This window comes from Sceloporus occidentalis, unplaced genomic scaffold, assembly GCF_023333645.1.
Source record: "Sceloporus occidentalis isolate IW3139 unplaced genomic scaffold, rSceOcc1.0.p SCAF_3, whole genome shotgun sequence".
NCBI lineage: Eukaryota > Metazoa > Chordata > Lepidosauria > Squamata > Phrynosomatidae > Sceloporus > Sceloporus occidentalis.
Window position 1 is genome coordinate 124,890,608 of NW_028316983.1, and position 15,057 is coordinate 124,905,664.

General features: G+C 40.1%; 1 protein-coding gene across 3 annotated transcripts in view; it reads left to right on the forward strand.

Moving 5' to 3' along the window:
• TEDC1 (tubulin epsilon and delta complex 1) overlaps nucleotides 1-6,790 on the forward strand; it is a 37,515-nt gene extending 30,725 nt beyond the window's left edge. For all 3 annotated transcript variants that reach the window (XM_089516068.1, XM_089516069.1, XM_089516070.1), the window contains one exon: nucleotides 4,716-6,790. In XM_089516068.1, the coding sequence (XP_089372194.1) occupies nucleotides 4,716-5,123 (408 nt within the window). In that variant the 3' untranslated portion in view covers nucleotides 5,124-6,790. The remainder of the gene's footprint in view (nucleotides 1-4,715) is intronic.
• The last annotated feature ends 8,267 nt before the right edge of the window (nucleotides 6,791-15,057 follow it).

Genomic DNA, 15,057 nt, shown 5'->3' on the forward strand with positions numbered 1-15,057 from the left:
TTACAATTGTTTAAATTTCACATGATGTTTCTTTCCAATTACAACTTTTGCATAAGGTGAGCATAGCTACACCATGACTTGAAGTAGAGTTATTGCATCTCAAAAGTTTTAAAGTATGTAAAGCATATGTAAGGGAATGTATGATTAATTGGCCCACACATTTTAGTTATAACATAGAACTGGAAACCTGGTGGGAAATGAGGCAAAAAGTCTTGAAATTTACATTGGTGAACAATCTTAAAGAATCTTCTATAAAGATGATGTTTAGGTGGCATCTGATACTGGGAAAATTATCAAAAATGTGTAAAGGAATAGATAATTCCTGTTGGAAATGTACATCACAAATAGGAACATATCATTTATGATGGACATACTGAGAAGCAAAAACAACTGGAAACAGATTCATACTTAATTTAAAAACAGGGTGTACTTAATTTTTAAAAAATAGTGCTAAAGCCAGAATTTTACTTACCGGGAGGTACTGGAGAGGGCAGAACACTGAATCCATATGAAAGCTGTAACAACATCTGGTTACCCAAACCCAAACTTCTGAATGCCTTGCCCCAGTATTTGCATGGGGGAACAGACCCAAGCCTTGAGTACACTGCTGAACAGGAATCATCCAGCAAGGCATTCTGGCTTTTCAGCCTCTAGGAAAGGATGGAGCCACTATAAAAGAATGCCTCCAAATCCCATTTCTGCAAGTGAGACCAAAAGACTACCATGTTTGATACTACTGATACTACTGAAACCCATTCAAAGGTCCAGGAGAACCAACAATGGCATGTTCCTTTAATTGATTTCTGGAGAAGGTCATCATTAAGGCAACCAAAGCCATCTCTGTCTCATAACTAGGCCTGAAAACAGAGTAAAATGAGTATAGATTATCTGTTTAATCAAGGATTCCTTGAAACTGGGAGGCCACAACATGTTCCAGAATGTTTCTATTACCTTACTCAAAAATGGAATATTGGACATTGGCCAATAGTTATCCATTATACAGATAATGGAAAGGTTTTTTGAATGGAAACTTTGTGAAAGATACTTGAGAAGAGTTCTAAACATCTGCAGTCAGAGAAATGTGGGAAATAAGCTGGGAAGGGTCTGGAGGGAGGCGGTACTTGTAGTAATTATTATGTTGGTTATTTTGGATTTTTTACTATTAGTTTGTTTGTTTTTTCATCTTTTTGTATTCAATTTTAATTAAAAAGCAAATTTCATTTTTAAAAAAAGTTTGATTAATACAAAAAAGAAAAAACAATAACATAAACAAACAGCAAAAAAAATCAAAATGACAATCTTAGGTAGGTCTCTTACGTATCCATAAATGTATTGTTAAATTCCTTTGCCAGTTTTAATTGATGCAATGGATAAAAGAATTGGGATTGTCTGAAATAGGTGCATTAATTTTAATTATAGATATTCTACAAAATAGCGATAAACTCATATTTTGCCACTTATTTAGATTTTAAATAGTTTCCCAAGTTAATTATGAAATACTGTATATACTCATGTATAAGTTAAAAAACTGACCCCAAAAACCTGAGGCAACTCATCCAAAGGTGCACTTGAACTCTTATCAAAAAATGAACTATCCCCGATGAAAGGCAAGAGTGAAATCTGTCCTGGAATCACTGACCCTTCTCTACTTTCTCCTCCATTCAGGTGTTAGTGTGAGCACAAACAGTTATGCCTGCTGGAATCTTGTAAATTATTTGGCATTGTTTTCCTTGCTTCATCCTTCAAATCCTTTGTTAGATGCCCCTAAGTTTTACCCTTGACTTATCCATGGGTCAGATCAAAATCCATAATTTTGGCTTCAAAACCTGCCGTCAACTCATACATCAGATCAACTTATAGTCGAGTATATATGGTAGTTTATGAATTTCTTTCTCCTTAGTTATAATCCTATCTCTTTCCTTCAATTCCATTATCAACCTATTTGCCTTTTCTTTCCAAATTCTATAGGCCAGTACTTCTCAAATAGTGGGGCGGGCCCCCCAGGGGTGGCGCGAGGCTCTGTTATGCAGGGGTGTACTTATAACAATTTTATAGACAAATGATACTATTTACAGTCACGCGGGGGGCGCAAAATGTTTTCTTCTTCCTAGGGGGGCATGACAGAAAATAATTGAGAAGCACTGCTATAGGCTCACCATCTCCTTGACTTATTCAGGAATTCAAAATTCCTTTGCTTTACAAAATTCTATTTTTTTCTTCATTTCCAGTGTCATCAACAATGTTCCTTGCTTTTGTAATATTTTTATCAGTTTCACAATTGTATTTTAGATGGGAATTTCACTGTGGCGCCCCTTTTATCTCCAGGTTGGAGGCAGGGCAGCCTCACCGGCAACCCTGTGGCCCCAATCCACAGTTTTTCAGTGGCGCAGAAAAGGGGTGTCCTTGGGGCTTCATGCCCCTGGACACCCCGGGAGCCGCAGCCATGGGAGAAAGGGGCTGCCTGGCCCCTTTCTCCCTGGCATCGTTCCCGCAGCTGTTTAGTTGCTGCGGGAATGATGTGGCGCCTAAAAAGAGCTCCATTTCAGAGCTACTTCCTGCACTGCCTCCAAGCCGCCATAAGCGGCCTGGGCAGCATGGAGACGTCACGCACGTGTCGTTTGGACGCAGTGCTGTGTGACGTCATCATGGCAGCCCCCATGTGGATGGGAGGCCACTATGATGATGCCGCCACCACGTACTAATGTTGCGGGGCATGCGGATGCTCAGCCCCTATGCAACCCTAGTATATGGCCAGGCCGGCGCAAAGCCTATGTCTTCTTCCTTTAATTTTTTCCATCATTTTTTTCATATTCCTTGTATTTTTCTTTCTCATTAAGTTTTTTAAAATAAAAACATATCATGTCACATCTTTCCTAGCATCCCAGACTGAGTCTCCTCCCCCACCCCGCTTTATCTAAATTCAATTCAAAACATCCTTTAAACTTTTCCTTGTAATCCATAAGTACCTTTTCTTTTTTACAAAGTAGCTCATTCATTCCCTACCTAGGTGTACTAACATTCCCCTTTAATGACATCACCATTGCATTATGGTCAGATAAAGTCCTGTTCAAAATATCAACTTTCCCTATCTTAGTTGTTACTGATTTGGAAATCATGACTGATGCATATCAGAGGGGGAAATGAATCCTTTCTTATTCTCTTTTACTCTCCAGACATCTACTAGAAAATTATTTTGCCAATTTGCCCTGATTTTTCTTAATTTTCTTTCCCTTATTGTCTATCCAATTGTGGCTCTACTATCCCATTAAAATCTCCTGAAATACACCAATTCTCATATTGTAAATTTTTTTACTTTTAGGTTTTTATAAAATGTATTTTTTTCTTTCAGAGAAGCAGATACTTCAATTACCAACATCTTAAAATTGTTAATAGTAATTCCTACACATAGAATCATAGAGTTAGAAGAGACCAAAAGGGCCATCCAGTTCAACTCCCTGCCATGCAGTCATAGCATTCCTGAAAGATGGCCATCCAGTCTCTGTTTAAAAACCTCCAAAGAAGGAGATTCCACCATACTGTCAAAAACCTAATGTTTAGGTGGAATCTCTTTTCCTGTGGTTTGACTCCATTGTCCAATTCTCTGGAGCAGCAGAAAATAAGATTGCTGTATCTTCCATAAGCTTTTGATTGTGTCACTCACAATATTTGGATTATGGTTTAATTGAAGTATGAAGAATTACAGCAAAATAATCATCAGTTAGTAAGAGAGAAGTCATTAGTATGTTAGTTATATGTAGTTATATGTAGTATTATGATGTATACAGTGGATCCTTATCTTACGCGGGGATCCGTTCTGGACCCACTGCGTAAGGCGAAAAACGCATATGCTCGAGCCTCATTGAATATAATGGGGCTCGGGTGCAGCAGCACACACGTACCATGGGTACACTCGCTATTTATTGTAATGCCACGAGACTTCAACGTAAGCTGAAGGCCATGTATAGTGTGTATGGCACGGGCACACTGTATTTAATATTTTTATTTATGTTTGTTAATTTGACAGTGGTATGCTTTTTGTGGTTTATTTATTGAAATAGATAAAATATATTGTAATTGTTTATGTTTTTATGCATTAGTGTTTTAATAAAATGCATCTAAAATACATATATATAGAGAGAGTATAGTTCCTTATCAGTTTCTGAGTCCAGAAGTTAGAGTAGTTAAAAATTATTGGGGTGTATTTCTAAAGATTACAATTAGCAGGGTTTCCCATTGTCTACACATTATGTGAGTGCCATTAAAAATCACACAAGAGTGAGAGAGAATGAAATATATTGCACGGCATCCAGTCTCAAATCAGGTCTTTAAAATCATCACCTATTATACTGGGGTCTTTAAGCATATTAAATAGTTCTCATAGGAGGTTCTCTCACAGAGAGCATAATTTCATTGACAAATATTAGGAGGACATAATTTAATCCATGAAGCTTTGAAATGGGTGTAGAACATTTTTTTAAAGACCATCAGTGTCTTAAATGGGACAGTGTCATATGTCTATTGCAAAACGGGGAAGAAATGAAACTTGACAACTGGGCCACAACTTTCTATAGTCAAACAGAAATAAGTATGGGAATTCTGTTCCAAAAATAAAAGAGGCTTCAATGAATGTTGTCCGCAGATGCCATGAGGCTCCACTACCCTCTTGCTTTTTATATCATACATTGTCCACTTAATTGTTGGTTTTCTCTTCACAGGTCAGAGCAAGAGAGCAAGAACAGCTACAAGAAAAGGAGTTCAGCAGGACTATCAAAAGAATAGAAACAGCTGTGGACCTGAAACTATCTTATCTTAAATGCCATAATTATGCTTGCAGAATCAAGAAAATACATGGTCCATACAGACTTGTATTTAAAGGGAAATCTTTAAAGGGCCACAAAATGGCTTCCATCAAGTCAGCAGCAACCAATAAAACTATTACAAGAGGAATCACTGCAGAGGATGTGATAACTGATCTGAGGAAGCAAGAAGCAAGGCTGAAGGCAGAGCTGAAACAACAACAAGAAGAAAGCAGGAACAAGCTTCATGAAGCTGTGAAAAAGTTTAGTCACATGCTTTTCATTCCACCCATGAGAAGACAAAAGCAAGAGATAAAGATACTGTAGAATTGGTGGCACATTTTGCTAACTTTGAAAGTACCATTTGGAGCATCTTGATGTTCCCTTCTTTTGGGGATTGTTATTATATTTATATTATATTAATTTCTGTGCATCTTTTCATGTGAGTTTCCCATGTGCAGACTTGAACCATTTCGACCAGTTTGTGGCTGATTTTTAATTGGGGGGGGGGGGGGAGAGAATGAAGGAACAGTCTGCTTATTTTGGGTGTACTTAGGGTGGCTTGGGTGTACAAAAATCACCTGGAAAATGATGGAGGTCTGACGATGATAGGGGAGTGGCAGGAAGCTTCAGAGGAAACAAAAAAGTGGGGATCAGGATCTGAAGGCAGACTGAACTTTCCCCACCCTTTTAGAATATATTTTTAATATTCTGAACAGGGCTTTAAATGTAGCAGTAAATATAAATAAATGTTAGCAACTGTCTGTACTTGAAAGTCCTTCTCCCTTTAATTTTTTATCTGTTTTGATGTGTGGGTGCTATTATTGGGTTTCAGTTTAGCTAAAGTGAATGTGAAGCTATAGTAAATTAGCACGTTAACTGTAGAGAGAAGATGTAAATCTTCAAGTAGTGAGCAAGCTAGGTCGCGCTCTCTCTCTCTCTCTCTCTCTCTCTCCGTGTGTGTGTGTCTTTGTGGTCTCTGTAAATCATATAAATGGGTTTCTTCTGCGCCTGCGTTGTACAGCTCAGAACCTTCTGGAATCACTGGGCAAAGTTGACTGCAACTTTTAGCAACTTTTTGGCGGTAGCTCCGCCCACCTCCTCTAAATCCTCTAGCGTTCCCACTCTTCCCCAGTTCCTTTTTTCTGCTGTGTTAGCAGCTCAAAAGAATTTCGCTACTCTTGGAATCGCTCATTTGGCTTTTTGGAATCAATTGTTTTCTGACTATTCCAATGGTTTTCAACTTTGTGATTGGCATGCATCGGTTGGTTATTTGGCTTGTCCTTGGCTTCACTTCTGAATATCGATTTGGCTTTATTTGAAATGGCTTTGATTTAGATTTGCCTAAACAGTGTCTAAGCTAATTTAACTGTAAGCTAATTTGCCCCCAACAATCTGGGTACTCATTTTAGCGACCTTGGAAGGATGCAAGCCTGAGTCGAGCTTGGCCCCTTTTGCTGGTCTTGAACTCGCAACCTTGTGGTTTCGAGTGAATGGCTGCAGTACAGGCATTTAACAACTGCGCCACCAGGGCTCCTTCTCTAGACCTAGAGATTACTAGAGAATACTTCTCTACTAATCTCTAGGTCCTCCAGCACATGTCTGTGGTCAACATCCGCCATAAATTGACCATAGAATTGCACTGGAAGTCATACAAATGCCTAGAGAAGTGGGTTTTTTTAGGAACCTCTAGGTCTTCCAGCCCAATTATTGGTGGATGTTGACTACAGAGTCAAGCTGGAAGACCTAGAGATTCCTAGAGAGAACATATTAATAAAATCTGAATAATCAAATCCAGAAAAGTCAAAGCTACAAACATGGAGAGCTGAATGTATACAAATCCTCCTGGCACTAATGTATAAGAGTGCACCTTCACTTCTTGCTTTCCTCTTCAGTTTGAGATCAACATTTTATTATTTCTCTGTGTTTAAATTATATGTATCTCTTCTTTCAGTACAAGCAATTACAAAACAGCCTGTAAAACTGCCAATAAATAACTCATATAGCTCAAACACTAAAATAAGTTTGGAAATTGTGGTCAAAATCTGTGCAGTTACTTTAATATCTTTCCTTTCCTATCAAAGATCTCAGCAATTGACTAGATAGCATTATTTCTGTTCTAGCAAATCTCATTTTGAGGGGGGGAAACCTGCTGCATTTGCAATTTCAGGTGTGTGTGTGTTTCCTTCCCTCCCCCAGGTTCAAAAGTGAGCTAGCTTTATGCTAACTCTGAAACTGGAGTCAGCAACACACGATAATCCAATGTTAGACTGCAATTCCCATGATCCCTAACCAATAGTTAAACTCTGGATAATGGGATTTGCAATCCAGCAACACCTACATGGGCCACTATTTGGGGTGGACTGTGGAACTATACATACATACTGCTTTTAAAATGTCTTTCCAAGCTCTGAAAAATCCGGCTCATGAAGTAAAATGGGATATGATTTCAGGCAAGTGTGTGTAGCATAACAGCCCCAGTGTTCTAAACAGGAGGCAGAAGGAGGAAAAGGCTGGTGCATTCCCTCAAGTGTAATCTGGTAAACAGAGGTGACCTTACAGTTTGGCTATATGGACAGTTCAATATTTTGTGTTTGTGTGCCTATAAATGAATAACCAACCATCCATTCTGTTTGTAAAATGAGAATAAACCTGTCAAGTAGGGTTGTTGTGAAATACAAAAATTATGCAGGACTTAGAAAGGCTCAAGTACAAAATAGACATTAAATGATAGGAGGTTGATGACCGTGTCTGAATGAAGAAGCCCAGTCTGGGCATTTTTGCAGAGTCTGATTTGGGGCTAACAGTTCTCTCTGCACTTCCTCTCCTCATTTTCTGTATGCACATGGAAGCAGACTGTTGCCATGGTGATGACTGGATCACCACAAATTTGGTGAGGCCATTTATAAATGACTAATTGTTCTACATTTTAAACAGCAGGCAAAATGCCCAAGAAGCCCAAAATAGACCATTATGTCCAACAAATAAAAAGCAGATGGATTTCTTAAAAACTCATCCCACATACATTTCTTTATTGAAGATGAATTTCTTTTGTATCTGCTCACTGGCAGTGGGTGGGAGAAGCATGTTGTACTGTTTCTAGTAGAAAAAGCAACCTTTTCCTTGCTGTCTGCCAAGAACTGACACCTGTTCAGTGCCCAGAAGTTCAGCTATTGGGGGGGGGGGGGGGGTGATGCAATGAGGACATTGTAGCTCAAAATAAAAATTCATAGAATTGGAAGAGATCTCATGGACCATCCAGTCCAACCGCCTGCCATGCAGGAAATCATAATCAAAGCATCCCTGACAGATGGCCATCCAGCCTCTGTTTAAAGACCTCCAAGTAGGGAGACTCCACCACTCTCCAAGGGAGTGTGTTCCACTGTCAAACAGCCCTTACTGTCAGGAAATTCCCCCTAATGTTGAGGTGAAATCTCTTTTCCTGTACTTTGCATCTAATTGTTCTGGGTCCTATTCTCTGGAGCAGTCGAAAACAAGCTTGCTCCATCCTCAGTGTGACACACCTTCAAATACTTAAACGGGACTATCATATCACCTCTTAACCATCTCTTCTCTAAGTTGAATATACCCAGCTTTCTAAGTCTCTCCTCATAAGGTATGCTTTCCAGTTTGGTTCCCCTCCTTTGGACACGCTCCAGTTTCTCAACAACCTTTTTGAATTGTGGTGACCAGAACTGGACGCAGTATTCCAGGTGATACCTGACCAAAGCAGAATAGAGTGGTACTCAGGGCCAGCTCGTCCATATAGGCCAGCTAGGCAGTCGCCTAGGGGTGGCAAACAGTAGGGGACGCTGGCGCAGCAGGTGGCAAGGGAGCTGGGAAATCAGAGAGAGGGGGAGAGGGAGAGAGCGCCCGGAGTGGAGGACGAGGCGAGCGGAGCAGCAGCCCTTTCCTCTGTTTACTTCTCTCCTCTCTCTCTCTCTCCCCCTTCCCTTCCCTTTTTCCTCTTGCTCACTCTTTCCATGGCTGAGGAGGAGGGTAAGTCTCTTGGGGAGAGGAGGGGGGATCCCAGAGGAGGCACCTGTGGCAACACAACGGGTGGGCAGCCCTTTCCTCTCTCTTCTCCTCCCTTCCTCCTCTTTTTCCTTCCTTCTTGCCTTGGTCCAGGGTTGCCTACCCACTGCCCACCGCGTTGCCACAGGCACCTCCTCTGGGGTCGCCCTCCCCTCCCCCAAGAGACTTACCCACTTCCTCAGCCATGGAAGGAGCGAGCAAGAGGGTGTCTGAGATTGTGGAGAACGGCAGGTGGGCAGCCCTGGACCAAGGCAGGCAGGCAGGCAGGGAGGGAGAACTAGAGAATGAAGGAGGAGAGGAAGGAAAAGAAGGGAAGAGGAAGAGGAAGGAAGGAAGGAAGGAAGGGAAGAAGGTGGAGGAAAGAAAAAGGCAGGGTGAAGGAGAAAAGAGAGAGAAGGAGAAAGGGAGGAAAGGGAATCCCTGAGAGGCTGAGCGAATGTGACTTGCCCAAGGTCACCCAGTGGGTTTCCTTGGCAAAGCTGGGATTTGAACCCTGGTCTCCCATTGTCCATACTCAGACCACTACACCATGCTGGACCCTCCATCCAATGCACTTAAAGGTACAGTACTAAGTTATTCTTTGTTGTTGTGTACCTTCAAGTTATTTTCCACCTTATGGAAACCTATCCTGGGGTTTGCTTGGCAAAATTTGTTCAGAGGAGGTTTGCCGAGGCCTTCCCCTGAGGAGGCTGAGAGACTGTGACTCGCTTGAGGTCACCCAATATGAAAGGAATCGAATCCTGGTTTCCAGAGTCCTAGTCCAACGCACAAACTATACAAAGCTACATCCCAACCTTCTATCCAGGAAGAATGTCAAAATTTTGAGCATGACTGAGGAATATCAATTTATATTGTTGTTTATTAATGTTTTGGGCTTTTAGTTGGTCGTGTCCTCCATTTTTTGAACATCCTACAATATGTCCTACATTTTGTCCTACTTCATGTCCTACATTTTTCCTACACTCTGAGGGGCTATGGGGGGGCGCCAAAATATTTTTTTGCCTAGGGTGGCCAAATATCTAGAGCCAGCCCTGGTGGCACTAGTACTTCCCTCAATCTAGACTCCCGGCAGGATGGTGGGGGTGGGGGAGCCCAGGAAGGGACGAGTTTGACTGCCTGGTTCACAAAAAGCTATGGCTTGTACTTAGAGGAATGGGAGTGCCTAAACACCTGATCGTCTTGATGCGTATCCTATACTTAAGAGGATGTCGTTAAAACAGAAAATGGAGAAACAGAATGGTTTCCAGTTAGCAAGGGGTTGAGTAAGAGTGCTTCCTACCACCCTATTTATTCAGACTGTATGCAGAAAGTATTGTACACATGGCAGGGTTAGACTCAGAAGCAGGAAGAGTGAAAATCAGAGAAGGGACATTAGCAGTCTAAGATATGCAGATGACACACTACTACTAGCAGAAACCAACAAAGACTTGGAGCAATTGCTGAAGATGGTTAAGGAGGAAAGTGTCAAGGTTGGATTGATGCTGAACATTAAGAAAACAAAAATAACGACCATGGAAGATCTACAAGAATTCATCATAGATAATGAGAACATTGAAATAGTCAAAGAGTTCCCATACTGTTAGAATCCTGATGTATTCTCTCAGATGTATTGTAACTGTGGATGCTGGAGGGATGGGTTGCACTTTGGCTAGGCTTTAGAGATAGTGATATGTAGTGCTAGGCTGAACCAGGTGTGGGCTATCTGGTGTCCTTGAGGGTCTGGCTCGCAGAGGCTGGGAATGTAGTTTCGTTTCTGTGAGAAGAGCAGCTGAGGGAAAAGGAATGGTGGATGGGAACTAGTGAAAGGAAGGAGGGGTCCTGTTGCACGGGATTTTCTAGGGGTGGAGTAGTTTGGTTCAGGGGGGGATTTATGCATTGGTTTGGCTGGGAGGGATCAGTCTCAGCTAAGAAGCTGAGTGAAGTGGAATGGTTGATTCTGGAACTATCAATAAAGTGCTGTTGATTTATCAATCAAGCTGACTGGTTGATTGTCCAGGATTCTGGTCTCGCATTCTGACACATACCTTGGATCAAATATTGACCAGAACAAAGACTGCAGTCAAAAAATCAGAAAAAGACTAGGACGGGGATGGGCAGCTATGAAAGAACTGGAAAAGAACTTTGAATGCTAAAGTGAGGACAGTTCAAGCCATTATATTCCCCATCACCATGTACATATGTGAGAGCTGGACAGTGAAAAAAGCCAATAGAAAAAAAATCAACTCATTTGAGATGTACGGCTGGAGGAAAATGCTATGGGTATCACGAACAGCCAAGAAGACAAACAAATGGGTTCTAGAACAAATCAAGCCCAAACTCCTTGGAAGCCAGGATGACAAAACTGAGGCTGTCTTACTTTGGCCACATCAGAGAAGGCATGAGTCATTAAAAAAGACAATGGGATTGGGAAAGAAAGAGGGATGTAGAAAGAGAGGAAAACCACATGTCTGGGAGGCCTGCAGGGCCTGAACAGAGTGGTGGAAAACAAGAAATCTTCAAGATGTCTCATCCACAGGGTGACCCTGAGCCAAGGTTGACTCAAGGGCACTTAACAACAATGAATGGATACAGATCTTATTACCCAAAATGCTAGGATCCTGTGAAGGCACCCACAAATTAATATGATTTAAGGGTAGTTTTACTAGCTCAAGTAAAATAACATTTTGGCTGGGGCATCATCAGCCTTGGGACCAACCTTGTTTATAACAGTCCCAAATCACACAGAACTCCAGAGGCAAATCCAAATATCTTTCTGTATTTTTATTAATGAAATAACCAACACACATTCACAACACACACACTTGTGCACACACACAAGAACTAAGACGCAAAGGTGGGAGAAGTGGAATAGTGGAGGCTTTGCTAATGGTGATACACAGGACAGGGACGTTCTGGCAAGGAATGCAGATCCCTTTGTCTGAGGTATTCACACCAATGACCTGAACATTTATTGAAGCTCCTGACCATTTTTTTTCTTCCTAGGAAACCATTTAGTAAGAATCTAATCCTCTCATTCCTTCATTTCTGCCCCAAAGACAAGGTTTTTGGTATAAATATTTTGGTATAAATATTAGTGCTTAAGCAACAGTTTCTCGGTCCAGTTTACAAGCAGACAGACACTCTGCCAATTTGACTAGACCAGATTCCGCAATACACCTTCCACCCCACTTGCCTTGGTGGCTGTTGAGCCTTCTCTCTTCTGAACTCCCATTGATTTGAACCATGATCCACAATGGTGCACTCAAACCTCCAATTCTGTTTGCCACATGACCCACAGTAACCACCCATTGTCAGTCTGTCTCTAGTCTGAGAGGAGTGAGAATCTGGAAACTAATTTTGTGAGATGTTTAACCTTTTCTGTCAAAGAGCTCTGATGCCACAATAAACTACAATTCCCAGGATTCCCTAGCACTGAGCCAGGACAGTTAATGTAGTGTCAGACTGGATTATTCCTGCAGTGTGTTTTGGACCTTTGTGGCCATTGGCATCAAAGGCACTCTTTCTATTTGTGGGGAAAACCTTGGTACGGTAACTCTTGTTGAAGAGTTTGCTGCCAAAAATAAGTATCACTGCATTGTACATTGGCAAGTATAATGCAGCAAAGTTTTGTATTTCCACCATGCTTTCTATTGTAAACTATATTCATTCATGAGGACTAAAACATAGATCATTTTGAGCATTTCTTGAAGAGGCTGGTGCCACACGCAACAATGTACTCTATCACACAGAAGTTTGTTGGTTGAGCTGTGGAAGAGGATTGCAACATTTTGTTGCTCTCAAGGAAGAAATCTTTCAGTTCCTGGAGAATACTACAAAAATTTCCCCAACCTGCACAATGAAGTTTGGACTAATGACCTGTATTTTTTTATATGACATCACAGGTCATCTAAATGAACTGAATTTACAGCTTTAGGGGAAATGTCAACTTCGTTTTCAAATTATTGCTGCAGTAAAGGTTTTCAAAATGAAGCATAGGCCCATTACACACGGGCAGCTAGTACGTCCTGGGGACGTACTAGCTTTAGGGTAAGTGCGTGGCTTACGCACACACTTACCCCTATTACGGACTGAGTCTGTACAAGATGGCGGCGGCCGTTCCACACGGCTGCTGCCATCTTGACGTAGCAGACGCTCTGCATCCGCACGTCGCACCCTAGAAATGACTCAGTGAGTGCGCGCTTTGGCACTTGCAGCGTCTCTTCCAGGTTGCCGGAAGGAGCGCGATTTTCGTGCTCTTTCTTTGCAGCACGGAGGAGTCGTGTGGTTTGGCTGCTGCGACTCCTCCGCGCTGCAACCGGCAGCAGCCCAAGACCGCTCCATTGGGCGGTCTGTAACAGGCCTTTGGCTATTCAAAATAACTGTCTAAAAGAGAAATGTGCCACTTTATGAAACATATTCCATTGTGTGAACATGTCAGATTATTTGGAAAATATTCAAATGACACTGAACTTTTGATCCAAGAGTTTGACATAAGACTGACACTATCCAAAGAAGATGACATTAAATGTAAGTTAATTGGAGATCCTTTCTCTGGATCCACAGCTACAGGTCATTGAACAGTTTATTGAAATAAACACAGAGATACCAGCCTTCAGGAGTTCTGTAAGAGCAGTTCTGTAAGAGACAAGGGAAAGTTTAAAAATCTGTGAGGTGGTGCTTTACAGGTTTTCAGCACATTCAGGAGAATCTACATATGTGAGCAAACCTTCTTCATTATTTTTTAATTTATTTTTCTTTATTAACATTTTATTACCACATTTTTTAAAAAACACACAAAACATTACAACTTTACACACATTACATTACATATATCACACATATAACATCTTTTCTTGGTCTTTCATCTCAAACATTCTTTCTTACACACTAAAATTGACTTTCGTACAGTTGTAATTTTCCAGGTATCTTTAGTTCTAATGCAATTAATTATGTTCCTCATTTATTTTGTTTACCTCATTATATAACAATTTCAACTTAGGACCTTTCTTGCATTGTTTCACAAGATTTTTGTAACTATCTAAATTAACAGTTTTCTAAATTAAAGTACAATCTCTGATTGTATTTGGTTTTCATTAAATTTTGCTTATCCTTATAACTACTAAATTTTATATTTCACAATAATTTTTCAGTAATACCGGCACTCCTTCCAGTATATGTTGTATTGTTTAGTAAAAATAAAAACAATCATAATATCATTTAAATTTACAAAAATATTATAGCATAAAACAAGTCATAATGCTATCTTCCTTTAGATTAAATAGTATTTTATGTTCCATTCATCCTTAATATAACAAAAAACATTATTCCAGTCCTTCATAATTTTACTTGTATTTTGTTTGCGTAGAATTCTAGTCAGATTCAACTGTGGCGAGTAGTTTCTTCATCCAACCTTCTGTTCCTGGTATCTTTTGTTCTTTCCAAGACTCCACCAAAGTCATTCTAGCTGTTGATATTAAATGAACCAACACTCTACCATAAATTTTCTCCAATTCTTTCTCAACAATATTCAATAGGAACATTTCCAGAATTATTTTTAAATTTATCAGTAACATCTTATTTATTTCTTGTCTGATTTTTTGCCAGTATTTTTTAACTTTAGCAGAGGACCACCAAAGATTGAGAAAGGTACTTTTTTCTATGCCACATTTCCAAGATCTGTCAGAGTTTTTATTTGAGATTTTATGTAATTTTTCAGGAGTAATATACCACATATAGAACATTTTATAATAGTTTTCTCTTATTGCTTGGCTTACTGTATATTTTACTCTGAATTTCCAGGAATATTCCCATTGTTCTATATCAATATTATGTCCAAGATTCCTAGCCCATTTTATCATATTCTCTTTTATTATTTTGTTTTCCATTTCATATTTCAGTAAGATTTTATACAATTTAGATATCAATGAGCCTTTACCTGTACTTAATAAAGTACCTAGTTCTGAGTTGTTAGTATCTATTCCAGTTGTTTTGGTATCTAGTAGGTACCTTTCTCTCAACTGCCAAAACAAAAACAAACTACATTGTCTGCCATTTTTCCTAATTTCATTTTACGTTTTCAATTCAGTTTCTTTCCCTTTTTGTGTTAACAAATCTTTATATGTCCACCATTCTTCGTTTAACCATGGATCACTTCTGTAAAGCGCTTCATGGGGAAAAACCCAGGTTGGTATCTTTTCAGTTACATATATTTTTTCCATACATCAAGGAGAGGTTTCCTTATATAGTG